The sequence below is a fragment of the Amphiprion ocellaris genome, chromosome 7, assembly GCF_022539595.1.
Source record: "Amphiprion ocellaris isolate individual 3 ecotype Okinawa chromosome 7, ASM2253959v1, whole genome shotgun sequence".
Classification (NCBI taxonomy): Eukaryota; Metazoa; Chordata; class Actinopteri; family Pomacentridae; genus Amphiprion; species Amphiprion ocellaris.
In genome coordinates, this window is record NC_072772.1 from 19,142,553 (window position 1) to 19,154,902 (window position 12,350).

General features: G+C 40.9%; 1 protein-coding gene across 1 annotated transcript in view; it reads left to right on the forward strand.

The window, feature by feature from the left end:
* The window catches only part of LOC111569704 (calsyntenin-2), a 345,816-nt gene that overhangs the window by 242,422 nt on the left and 91,044 nt on the right, over positions 1–12,350 (forward strand). The window contains exon 6 of the mRNA XM_023272001.3: positions 11,203–11,388. Within this exon, the coding sequence (XP_023127769.1) occupies positions 11,203–11,388 (186 nt within the window). The remainder of the gene's footprint in view (positions 1–11,202; positions 11,389–12,350) is intronic.

Consider the following 12,350-nt stretch of genomic DNA (forward strand, 5'->3'; position numbering starts at 1 on the left):
TCATTTCCCTCCTCTGGCTGTTTGAACAATAGCTCGAACTCTCTGACATTCCTGTGCTCCTAACTTTATCACAGCTGCCTGTTCTCTCCACTGCAGACCAGCAAATCACTCAGAGGCTGGATTCACCTACTCATTCACCGAAATACTATTAAGAGACATATTAAGACATCTAGAGGAAGATGTATGTAGTTGGTTGACTGCCAATATTCACTCTGCAAATTTTGATTCAACCTTAAATACAAGGTGTCATCAAAAAACTAAGTGACTGTCTATAATTACTAATTTTGGACGCCTTACAACACTGGGCAAAGGGACTGATGATGAAAATTGGCCTTTTGGCCAACTTAAGTGCATTTACATTTATTTGAACATCAATGTACGTTGTCCCTTTTCAAATAAAGACATTCAAATTTAAAAAATTCTAAAACTGTAGCTGACTTAAATATGACCACTGTTGACGCTTTTCCATTAGCACCTACTCAGCTCGACTCAGCTCAACTCTACTCGGTTTGTGAGGTTTTCCATTAGGACGTAGTACCTGGTACTATTTTAGTACCTACTCGACCGGGGTTCCAAGCGAGCTGAGTCGAGCCGATGATGTGACGTCTACAGAGTGCAGGCCACTGATAGGACAGGGAGTGACGACACACAAGAGCAACTCCTTCACAAAAACCAAACCCACCATTTAAAAAAACAAAACAAAACAAAAAAAATGGAAACATCGATGGTGCGCATTGCTTTTCACGGAACTTTGAATCTGACAAAAAGCCATAGACCGAACAGCAGGTATACCATCTCCTCGATGTCTTCCATTGTTGTGTTGCATTTGTGCCGCACACAAATGACGTTAAGGGACTTCCAGGCCGCTGTGCTATGACGACTCCATTCATGATGAGGTGGTACTCAATTGTAATGGAAAACAACCTAAACCTAATCAAGTCGAGTAGAATCGAGTCGAGTCAAGCTGAGTGCTAGTGGAAAAGCACCTTTATTCTTTCAAAGTAGTTACAGTGTGCAGTGATGCACTGCTTGGAAGAAGCCACAGAGAGCCAAACCTGGCAAACAGGGTGAGTTAAGGGCAAATACTGTGTTTGTGAATCCAAAAATCTAATGTGATTTCAATCCTTTTTTCCCCATTGAAGAATGCTGCTTGATCATGCTGCTGTAGGCAATATCTGTAGACCCAACTCTCATCACCAGGGATGAGTTGCATGAAGGTTGAGACGGTTTAACACAGAATTTAACGATCAAGGTCAAGCTTGAGGTCCATGGTGAAATCACAAATGTGCACCTACAAGTGTCAGTGGCGTATTGCTGCACATGAAGACTGCCTTAATGGAAATATTTAGATTTTTAAAGGTGCAGTCTTGCAACTCCTTGATGCACCTCGTATGGCAGACTGAAAATAGAAATAACACAACACAGACAGCAGTTCAAAATGCTACATTAGCTTATCTTATAAATGTCAGTGGGATGGTAGTTTGTCACAGCTGGTTTTTGCTACTCCTTCTATTCCTTCAAACTGATGTGTAACTCGTTAAGATACTTCTGATTAATGGCTGTGCAGCAGGTTAAGCAGCTAATTCTGCATCTGTTCAAGACATGCTGTATTGTGGTGGAGGAAACTTATGAATCATCATTTTTGTTAAGTTCTTATGAAAAATAGAAATGTATTTTATCATAGTTTTCATTTCAGAAGTGAGTTTTTAACAAGTTTCAGTCAAATTGTAGTCGAAAGTTTGTCCAGTTGTATTTTCTTATTAACTGCCATTTTTGACTAAAGAAATTAACAGTGACCACAGTGGTATTAGAAAACATGCAATATGTAGTAAGAAAATACTTTACTGTGTAACTGCAGAGGAAAATGTGTCCCTCTAAAAGAAACTAGTTAACAAACAGGATTGTAGTGTTAGAAGGAGTATTCAGCTCTTAGTATTCAGATTCTCAGCAAATGTTATTAGGAAAAGTCCTTTACAATATTACAAAAGTAAAAAGTGCAGAAGTATTATTAGCAAAATGTGTTTCAGAGGACCTGTGTGTGGGATTTAGTGGTACCTAGCAGTGAAGTTTCAGTCTGCAACCAACTGAATAACCCTCCTCTTAACCTTCCCTTCCAAGAGAAATGTATGGTACCTGCTAAAAAAAAGTTTCTGTGTTTGGTTTGTCCGTTCTGGGCTGTTGTAAAAACAGAGTGGTAAAATATGCCAGGCTCTGTGGAAGAGGAACTCATGTAGATACAAAAAGTGCATTTTAAGGTCACAAAAACACAGCGGTTATAATTTTCTGGTAATTATACACAAACAAGTCTAAAATCAAATCAAAAATTCCATTTCTGTCCACAAAACCCCCAGGATCAAGTATCAAAATAAAAGTACAGATTATGCAGCAGAATCTGCCCTTCCATTGGTATGTTATTATTAGTAGTATTATTGGATTGTTATTACAGATTTTTCTGATTGTAGCTGTTGGAGGTGAAGCTACTAAGATCTGCTCTACATACATTCTGAGTGCTTTAAATAAAAACAAAGCATCATATTTTGATTTGTAAGAAAAAAAACTAACATTTCAAAAGTTCTCCAAAAAATAAATCTAGTGGTGGAGTAAAAAGTTAAATATTGGCCCTCTGAATTGTGCTTAAGTAGAACTATAGAGAAGCAGAACATTAAATTAAAAAGCCCAATAACCTCCACATTTCACTTCAGTAGATGGACTTGTATATTGTGTATATTCTCCTGCTGCAAGAATCCGCTTTGGAATGTATTTATTCACTGTAGTAAGAAAGGTTTTTAATGTTGAAACAGGTAAAGTAAATGAGTCCATAGTGTCTGAGCCATTTTTAAACATAAAAAGCAGCATGAATACTGTGACTTTATGTCAAAAACTGGCAAAAGAATGAACTGACAGACTTCAGTTTAAATACTTGTTTAAAAAATTGAACCTCTCTGTGACAGACAGGAAGTATCATGTTGTAATGCCAGAGATCCAAGATCCATGAACTGAAACAAGCCTTCTATAAAAAAAGTATGTGGAGGTGAATTTATTTCTTCGTGCCTGTGAGAGGAGTACATTGATCCTTAAAAACTACGACAAGTTGACTTTGATATCACTTTCTTTTCTAGAAATAAAGGAGTTTGAGGAAAGGTGAGATAATCAAAGTTTGTTAAAGGAACCGTTTCGAGACATGGAAGTGTTTCTGTGTTTTGCTCCCGTAAACACACTCCAGATCAGTCCACTGGGTTTTTGGCAAAGGACTCTTTCCATTTCATTGCTGCAGTGCCTCCTGTTATTAAAGATAAATGCCACCGCCAAATATTTATCACTGATATGAGACTGTTTGTTTGGGTCTTATCTAAACCTAAGCTATAAAATAAAGAGTGAACTGCTTTTGCTTTGTGGCGAGAGTGTATCTGTGTACATTTTCTTTTCTTTTTTCTGAGCAGCTCATATTTCAACTTCACTGCTTCCACACTGTTTCAACACACCCAGCTTCATGTGTAAGCATGGAGGGGAGTCGTGTCTCAGAAAGAAATGTGACATTTGGTGGGAAAGAACATCTGCTACTGTACTCTGTGCTGTAGATTGGTTTTCATGATGTGCTACACCCACTCTGCTTGTAACTCATTTGACTTCCTACCAGTGAGCTCCTTTCTCATTATATTCGAGGGCAGCACACTTCGTACCCTCATCATTTGACTTCTGTCACTGTGGTGTCAAACTACACCCATTGCTTGTATTTCAACTTTGGATCTGTAATGGGCTTCTGTGTGGTAAAACATGATGAGCCACTCAAGAATACAAATTGTTATTGTTGGATTTATTATTTACAATCAGGCATAAAGTGTACAAATATCCATTGGGATTGTTCCCGGTCATTTAAAGATAAAGGACTTGTCATCATTCGCCCCATGGTGACAGTCAGTGGTAGCAAAGATTTGAAGCTCCAGTGGCAGAGAAAAATAAACATGAATTAAAGACATTAATCTTTACAGTCTCCCGCCATGCAGGTGTGGAAACCAGCTGCAGCTCCCAAACCACTTGTCTCCTATGCCTTTACGCAGCAGTAAATTAATGACCCATGTAGCCACCCGTCGCATCCCAAGAATGATTTCCATTGTACCTTGCAAACTACAATGTTTCTGATTGTATTTTGATGCTTGTCCTTCATGCTATGCCATCAGGGAGGCATCTGATCAGTCATAAATTAACTTGGCAGCATTTCATGCTGTTATGCCCAAACATGTAACTCTGGCTACATAAAGAAAATCCTGAGAAGAATGAGGAGTCCCGCAATGGATGGTGTGACCCACAGAGTCAATCTGAGATTACATATAGATACAGAGGACACTAAGATAGACCAAAATCAGCGTACAACTGTGGAAAGTTCTCCAAGATGCTTGAAACAACCTACCTACTAAATACCTTGAAAACTTGTACCCAAGAGAGCTGTTAATTTTTTTAAAAGCTAAAAGGTTTTCACTCCAAATACTTAGACTACCGTTCAAAAGTTTGGGGTCACAAAAGCATTTTTTGTCAATGTCCAGCAACCATCCCTCCTGTGTTCTAATGGTGCACTATGTTTGCTAATCATATTGAAAAGTTAATTGATGATTAGAAAACCCTTGTGCAAATATGTTATGATTCATGGAAAACATGAAATTGTCTGGGTGACCCCACACTTTTCAACGGTGGTGTTTTTGATTGAGGTTTTTATCTGTTCACTACACTTTGAATGGAGTCAGCTAAAAAATATTCAAAACAAATGTGGCATCATTTTTTAAATATCGTCACGTAACGCTTAGTGCCTAATACTTTTGGTACTGTACAACCTGAAACAATAAACAGAGCTTCTGATGCACTGTACTGCAATTGTGGGAAGTCAACTGTGGAATAAGCGACACTAATGTCAGCTTTTACCCTGAGATGCTGTTCAATCCTTGTGAGCTTAAGATAAACGTTAATGATGTAGCATTTGTTCAAGCGTCCATGCTACTACTAACTATACATTAAAAGAAAGTCTGGGTTTTTTCACCTTATTAATTTGTCCATATGGGGTTTTTCCTTCCTAGAAGACACATCATCGTCCTTGAAACTGCACCATAATGATTATAGTCTGAGAAATACAGATTCACAAAACAATACAAAAGTATAATGTTAAGGAAATACATATAGCAATGTCAAAACTGTGTTCCAGAAGCACAAGTTTAGGCGCAGAAAATTTTCAATAAAAGCATAACTTGTGGCAGTGGCTACACTGTAGCTCACAAGTTAGGCTTCTTAGATCTTGTGGGGGAAAAGACCTGATCTAGTTGTTGAAGGGAATAGTAAATACATTGAATCCACAGCCAACATCGTATACTGTGGTGTAAGCTCAGACCAAGACTTGCAATGCTCTTCAATTTTGCCTGATCTGTTGTGTCTTTAATGTAATATATTTCCAGTTGGGTTGGATATTGTGAGATAATGACACTGGTGTATTCCCTGGAAAATTATATCAAGCTTCAGTATGACAATGTTAATGGTCTGCTAACAAAAACAGCTCCCCAGCTTATGTGTGAATACACACACAGCTAGGTTTTGGTATCCATGCATCTGAAAGTTTTGTGAACATATTCTGGTCACTCCTCCCTCCATACAAACAGACTACAGACATTCAGTGTTCCATGAGATTAAAAACTACTAAAATGTGAAGAGAGTGAAACCACCTTAATCTCTCCTCAAAGCCTGCACCTTTTACTACCCTACATATTTGTCCAGTGCTCTCTAACCCATAAACCTTGATCACCCACTTCCAAACTCAACCCAAGGCTCTCTCAGGTATCTATATGCACTCCACGTCCTCAACCCATTACCCCTAGTTTATCCTTCCTCATTCCTTCACTCCTTTCCATGCATTCTTAACCAGACTCTGCTCCATCCTGCCCTCCCTCTCTCTCTGGATGTGGAGCCAGCCAGGCAGTGTTAAAGCCAAGTCATCAACAGGTCATTTTGCTCCCAGTTATCTATAGACTGTGTTATTAGGCTCACTTGAGATGAGCAAGACCTGCACAGAATCTAACACCAGTGATTGCCGAGCATTGCATACCAGTTAGTTCTTCTGTGCCACTTGATCCTGACTTGGTCTGACATCATGCAAACTTTGGAGAAGAGAGCTGTAGTTTTCAGAGCCAGGTGTCGCCGTTGCTATCCACTGACTGCACAGCCTCAGGGCATGATGGGAAAGCTTATACACTGCTGTTCAAAAGTTTGGGGACACTTAGAAAGGTCCTTATTTTTGAAAGAAAAGTTTGTTTTTTCAATGAAGACAACATCTAACAACAAGAAAAGCACTGAGACAGTGCAGTACTCTACCAAGTCTGTTCGTTCCCCCATATGGCATTGTCAGAAATGTAGCATTTTTTTTAGAAATGCAGCATTTGTTTATTAGTTATAAATGATCAGAAATCACGGTACTATAGAGTGTGGTCATTTAATATAGATCTACCCACAAAATGACTTTGTGCTGAGCACAGGCGTGTGTTATGCATGTGTACATTATGTACAAATACCGAATCGCATCACCTAAATATGTAGCGGGCGGCAGGAATTGGTGGGACTCGGAAACACCCCCACAATTTAATCAATTGTTCCTTGTATAATGTTGGATGGATAAGTCCCGATAAGTCCGCAGTGGTCAATTTGTAGCAGGATCACAATCATGTGACCTTCAGCAGGCAGCTGATAGTGTTCACTTATTGCCATAGTTACCGTGACACTGTGCCGCCAGCTCGCAATGATATAGAAATCAGCCTGAATCCACAAATCTGAGGATCCAGACTATAAGCCGCATCACTGCCAAAATCTAATGAGGTGGTTCTTGTGTCATTTCTGACATTCCCTGAAAATTTTGTCCAAATCTGTGAGTCTGTTTTTGAGTAATGTTGCACACAGATGGAATAACAGAAGGACAGACAGACAAATGTACACCGATCGTCACATAACTCTGCCACGTACCTTGGCAGACTAATAAATTAATCAGAAATACAGTCTAGACATTGTTAATGTGGTAAATGACTATTCTAGCTGGAAACAGCTGATTTGTGCAATTATGTTAGCACATGAATAAAGTGTGAGTTCTCATAGAAAACATGAAATTGTCTGGGTGACCCCAAACTTTTGAATGGTAGTGTATGCTAGCTCAGCAATATCAATATGTTATAGAAATGTTTCCTTTTAGTCTTTTTGTTGAACTGGGTAGAGTTTGACTTTATTTTTTAGGTTTTGAAGGTTCATTCTGTGAACAGAAGATACATTGTGTGGTTAATTTGTCAGACAGAGAGGCTGAATACATATTACAGCTCATTATAGCATGCAATATACCAGAGTTCCTGTCTATTGTAGATCAACATTACACTGATTTAATGGCAGCAGATTTATACACAGCAGCAAACTAGTCTGACACTGATTTATTTGTGAATTTATGTAAAATGAAAGTGGACCATAACCAGAGATCACAGACCCTGGAGACTGCGTACAGTCTGTAACTGATATATGGGTCTGATAGTATTTTATTAAATCAGAATCAGATCTAACAGGATATGAGTGTTTCTGTGACTTCATGTACAGACAGAAGGCTGCTGTGTATGTGAATCTGTCCAACATGACCGCAGCTTTGTATCTCTGCCCCCTGCTGCTGCTGCCTGCTCTCATCTGCTTTCCAGGCAAGGTGCTGTTCATCTCAAACAAGCCTATTAGTGGAGTGTCTGCTACGCCTTCTCTCCAAACTGAATCTGCTGAAAGCTGCAGCTTCACTCTGCACAGCATTGCATAGCAAAAAACTAAGGGAAAGAAACACATTCAACACATAAATTTGACTGGATTTTAAAGGCATTTGTAGTTCTTTTTTTTATATCAGGTAATCTTTATGTGTTAATTTTGAGATATTAAATATTTAGTAGTTTGACATTTTGGGAAAGTTACTTATTATCTTTCTTGTTGAGAATTATATTAGAAGATCAGTACCACCACATTTTACCGTATTCTAGCTTTTCATTAAGACTGGAAACTGGGATTTCCAGCAGGGGTTGGTGCAGCAGTAGACTCCCAGGAGGACTATTGTCACCAGAGAATTTTAAAGCAACAGGCACAGATGACAACTTTATTGGTGGTGTTAGTCAGATTTCTTGTTTTGTGTTTTTAAAAAACTTTTAGATAGAGCCAGGCTGGCTATTTTCTTCTCTTTCCAGTCGTTATGCTAGGCAAAGCCAGCTGTCTCTTGGCTTGAGCTTCATATTGAACATATGACAGCAGTATTAATTCTCTTATTTGAACTGTCAGCAAATGTCAAAGCTGTCCTTCAGTGTCACAAAACTTGAAGGAGTTGATGTAGTAGGAAAACCAACAAGAAGAAAAAAAGCGATGATGATTGGCTCTAAATACGAATAGAATTGTTATTTTGAAAGTTTATTTCTTGAGAATTTTGTGCTTTTATTTCTATCACAGTGGAGATAGACATGAAATGGAGGGAAAAGGAGGAGGGGAATGATCTTGAGTAAAGATCTGAAGTAATTCATTACTCAGGGAATTTGCACCAATGTGAAATGCACTCGGCTGACAGGTCACCCCTGTAACCACAAATCTTTTTAAATATCACTTTGCACATCACCAAGGTTACCAACTGTGTCTGCTTTGCTGTCTCTCTAAAGTTATAAACTGCTTGTTTGTTGCTTGAGCTTCAGATTAGTTTCAGCAATCATTGCAGTTGCCTCTGAAAAAACTGTAGCATAGCAGCAGCTGACCCATCAGCTAGTACGTCAATCCCTTACTAAATTTTAGTCATCAAGCTGTTGAAGGGACGAGATGAAAAGATGCTACACAAAGGAGTAATCAAAAACGGGACCATTTATCCTTCTGCACAATCAGCCAAAACGTTAACACATGGACAGGTGAAGTGAGTAGTGTTGATTACAATGACTCCTGTCAAGCTGAAGGAAATATGAGGCAGCAACTGATTGCTGCCAGTCAGTTCTTGAAGTTGATGTGTTGGATGCAAGAAAAAAAAAATGTGCAAGTTCACCGCAACTACCTGAGTGACATTGACAAGGGTCGAATTGTGATAGCTAGATGGCTGGGTCAGAGCGTGTTTAACACAGCAGGTCTTGTCAGGTGTTTCTGCTTTGCAGTGCTTAAAATATACCAAACGTCTCCACAGTGGGAGAATCTGGGAACTGGTGACACTGATGCATGCTGGGAGTGAAGGCTGATCTATGTGATCCAATCCCACAGAAGAGCTGTTACAGGAAAAATAATGGAGGACCTTAATGTTGGCTGTGACAGAAAGATGTCAGAACACTCTGTATCTGCACACTGATCAGAGGGTCCATACTGACCCCTACAGAGGACTTGTGAACATCCAAACTAGATTGTGAAGCTTTTTTGTTTTGTAAAAGAAAATCATGTTTTCTTTTCTATCATGTGGTCATCCAGGTGTGTTGCTTACCTGGGGGAAAGATCACAAAAGGGTACAGTTTATGAAGAAGTGTGATGTTCTGGGCAGTGTTCTGCTGGGAAACCTTGCATTATTGGCATTCATAGGAATGCTACCTTGACACTTCACACCATGTACACCTCTTTATGGCAGCAGTATTCCTAATGGCAGTGGTGTCTTTCAGCAGTAGAATGTGCTTTGCCACACTGCAACCGTATGAGAAGCAAAGAGTTCAAAGTGTTCTCCAGACCACAGTCCGATCAAGAGTCTGTCTGATTTGCTCAAAGACAAGTCGATACATAGAGGTCCCACCTCACAGCCTCCAAAACTCTAAAGGACTTGCTGCTGTGTTGGTGCCTGATACCACAGGACACCTTCAGGGGTCTGTGCAGTCCATGCATCAGCAGGTCAGAGCTGTTTTGTTGGCATGAGGGGGAAATCTACAAATCCAGGCAGGTGGTTTTAGTGTTGTGGCTGATTAGTGTGTACCTAACTGTGTACAGAGAGGAATGTGTGTGTGATAGAAAGCTATAGAAAGGCATAAATCAGCCAAGCCTTTTCTGTTTGTGGCCTTTTTTTTTGTGCTCACGCATGTGTTTTTGTCCTTGTTTAGCATGTACCATTGTTTGTGCCTATTTTCATCACAACCACTGACAATCCCATAGTAACAGAGGAGCAGCAGCCCACAGCAATTGCAGGCTGGGGGAGGTAAATCAACTACAAAACAGAAGCAGTGTGTGTATGTGTTTGTGCACGGCATAGTGAGTGTGTGAGGAAGTGAGCATGGCAGATTTAACAGTCTGGCGAGCAACAAAGAGCTGGTCCCCTTCTTCTTCTTCAGTCAGCTTGCCTTTATGCTTATGCCTCCAGCTCCTAGCCAGTAATGCTCAATAGATAGACAGATAACAGGATGGATGGATTGAAACTCATTTGCCTGCACAAGCAGTCTGGATGGGATAGAATGGTTGAGAGTTGGGCATCCAATTAATTTGGTGTCGGTGTAACTAGTTTCATCAGTGATGATGCAATAATGTTGCTGTGTGACAGAGGAAGGAATAGAGTGAATAGAGTGACAGCCATCTGACTGAGCTAATGCTGGAAATCTATGCTGACAGCGTTTACAGACCTGCTAGATGTGCTTTGTTTTGAAAGCGAGATAATGAGTGAGATTGGCTCCCTGTAAACACAACTCATGAAAACATTAAACAGGCAACATAATTTTCAGTTCACTCTCTTTTTAACTCTTGGAGCACCTGTAGATGAACACACATTCACAGCACAAAGGCTGAAAAAATGATTGGAAAAGTGAAAGCATCACCACTACACAAACTAATAGCCTGCCCTGACAGAAAAACACAATTCACAGCTGACAGGACAGACAGTGACAGCATAATGACTATTGCTGCTAATGCAGGTACTGCACTGCACTCCAACAACAATGCAGCAATTTCATTATGCGGATACATTCTGCCAGAAGGATATTGAGTTGTGATGCCAAAAATACCGGTGACAGTGAAAAATTGGACTTGGTGTCTTGTTTTGATGGTAGTCTAAATGGACAAAATGATGCGGAAACCATGTTATAACAAAAGCAACAAGTGCGTTTGTGAAAATCAGATATTATTACAGATCATAATCTGTATCTGGTTGCTGTTTCCTCTCCTCAGAACAGACTCTGCAGTTTAATATACCCTCTCTGCCAGTCGCACCACTATCGCTCCATCTCTGTCTTTCCTCAGGTTGGAATAAACGAGTGGACTATGAGCCAGGGACAGGCAGTAAGCAGCTGTTTCCCAAGATGCACCTGGAGACCTGTGGTGGGCCTCTGTCGTCTGTGAGGACCACCGTGGAGCTGCAGACCAGCCACATCGGGAAGGGCTGCGACCGGGAGACCTACTCTGAGAAATCTCTACAGAAACTCTGTGGTGAGTTTTGCAAAATTCCGTGTTTCTGTTGTGAATAAGGGCTGTACAGTGAATCAGTGGTTAGCACTGTTGCCTTGCAGCTGGAAGATCCCTGGTTTGCATCCCGGCCTTGTCTGGGATCTTTCTGTGTGGAGTTTGCATGTTCTCCCTGTGCATGCGTCAGTTTTCTCCGGGTCCTCTGGCTTCTTCCTACAGTCCAAAACATGCTGAGGTTAATTGGTGATTCTAAATTGTCCGCAGGTGTGAATGTGAGTGTGCTTGTTTGTCTCTATGTAGCCGTGTCATAGACTGGTGACCTGTCCAGGGTGTCCTCTCCCTTGGCCCTAAGTCAGCTGGGATAAACTGCAGCCCCCCCGTGACTCTAATGAGGATTGTATAGATAATGGATGGATGTTGTGAATAAGCTGAGGAGACGGTGGACATGTAGAATATACAGCAGGCAGATGATCAAAGACTTCTGACTGTGACAACAAGCTAAAAGTTAGAAGAGTGAATTATAAATAAGCTCCAGCGAAAAGCAGCAGTGGAGTCCACACTTTGAGTGCCAGGGTCAGACAGAGCCTGAGGCGCCTTTTCTCTGCCCCTTTTTAAATTAACATCTAAAAGCTCCCAGTCCATGTTGCATTCTTATCTCTCCTTGTGTCCCTGGTAAACCCCCTTCGCTAAATGAAGGCGCCAGAATGGCAAGTTAAAGCTGTGTCACTAATGATGTGACAGAGCGAGGGCATTAGCCGCCCCAGATGCAGCTACGCTTTCTCCCCAATGACTGATGAGCAGCCGAGCCGCCGTGTCAGTGCCCAGAGCGCCAACAGAGCAGCCAAGCCTTCCCGGCTCCCCTCTCCCTTCCCACACCACACTGCCAGCAGGGGGGCTGGAGTCATCATCTTTGACTAACGGCCTTCACAAGCCACATTCCAGCTCATCTGAATGCACAGCACCCCCTCCCTGCCTCCCCTGGCTCC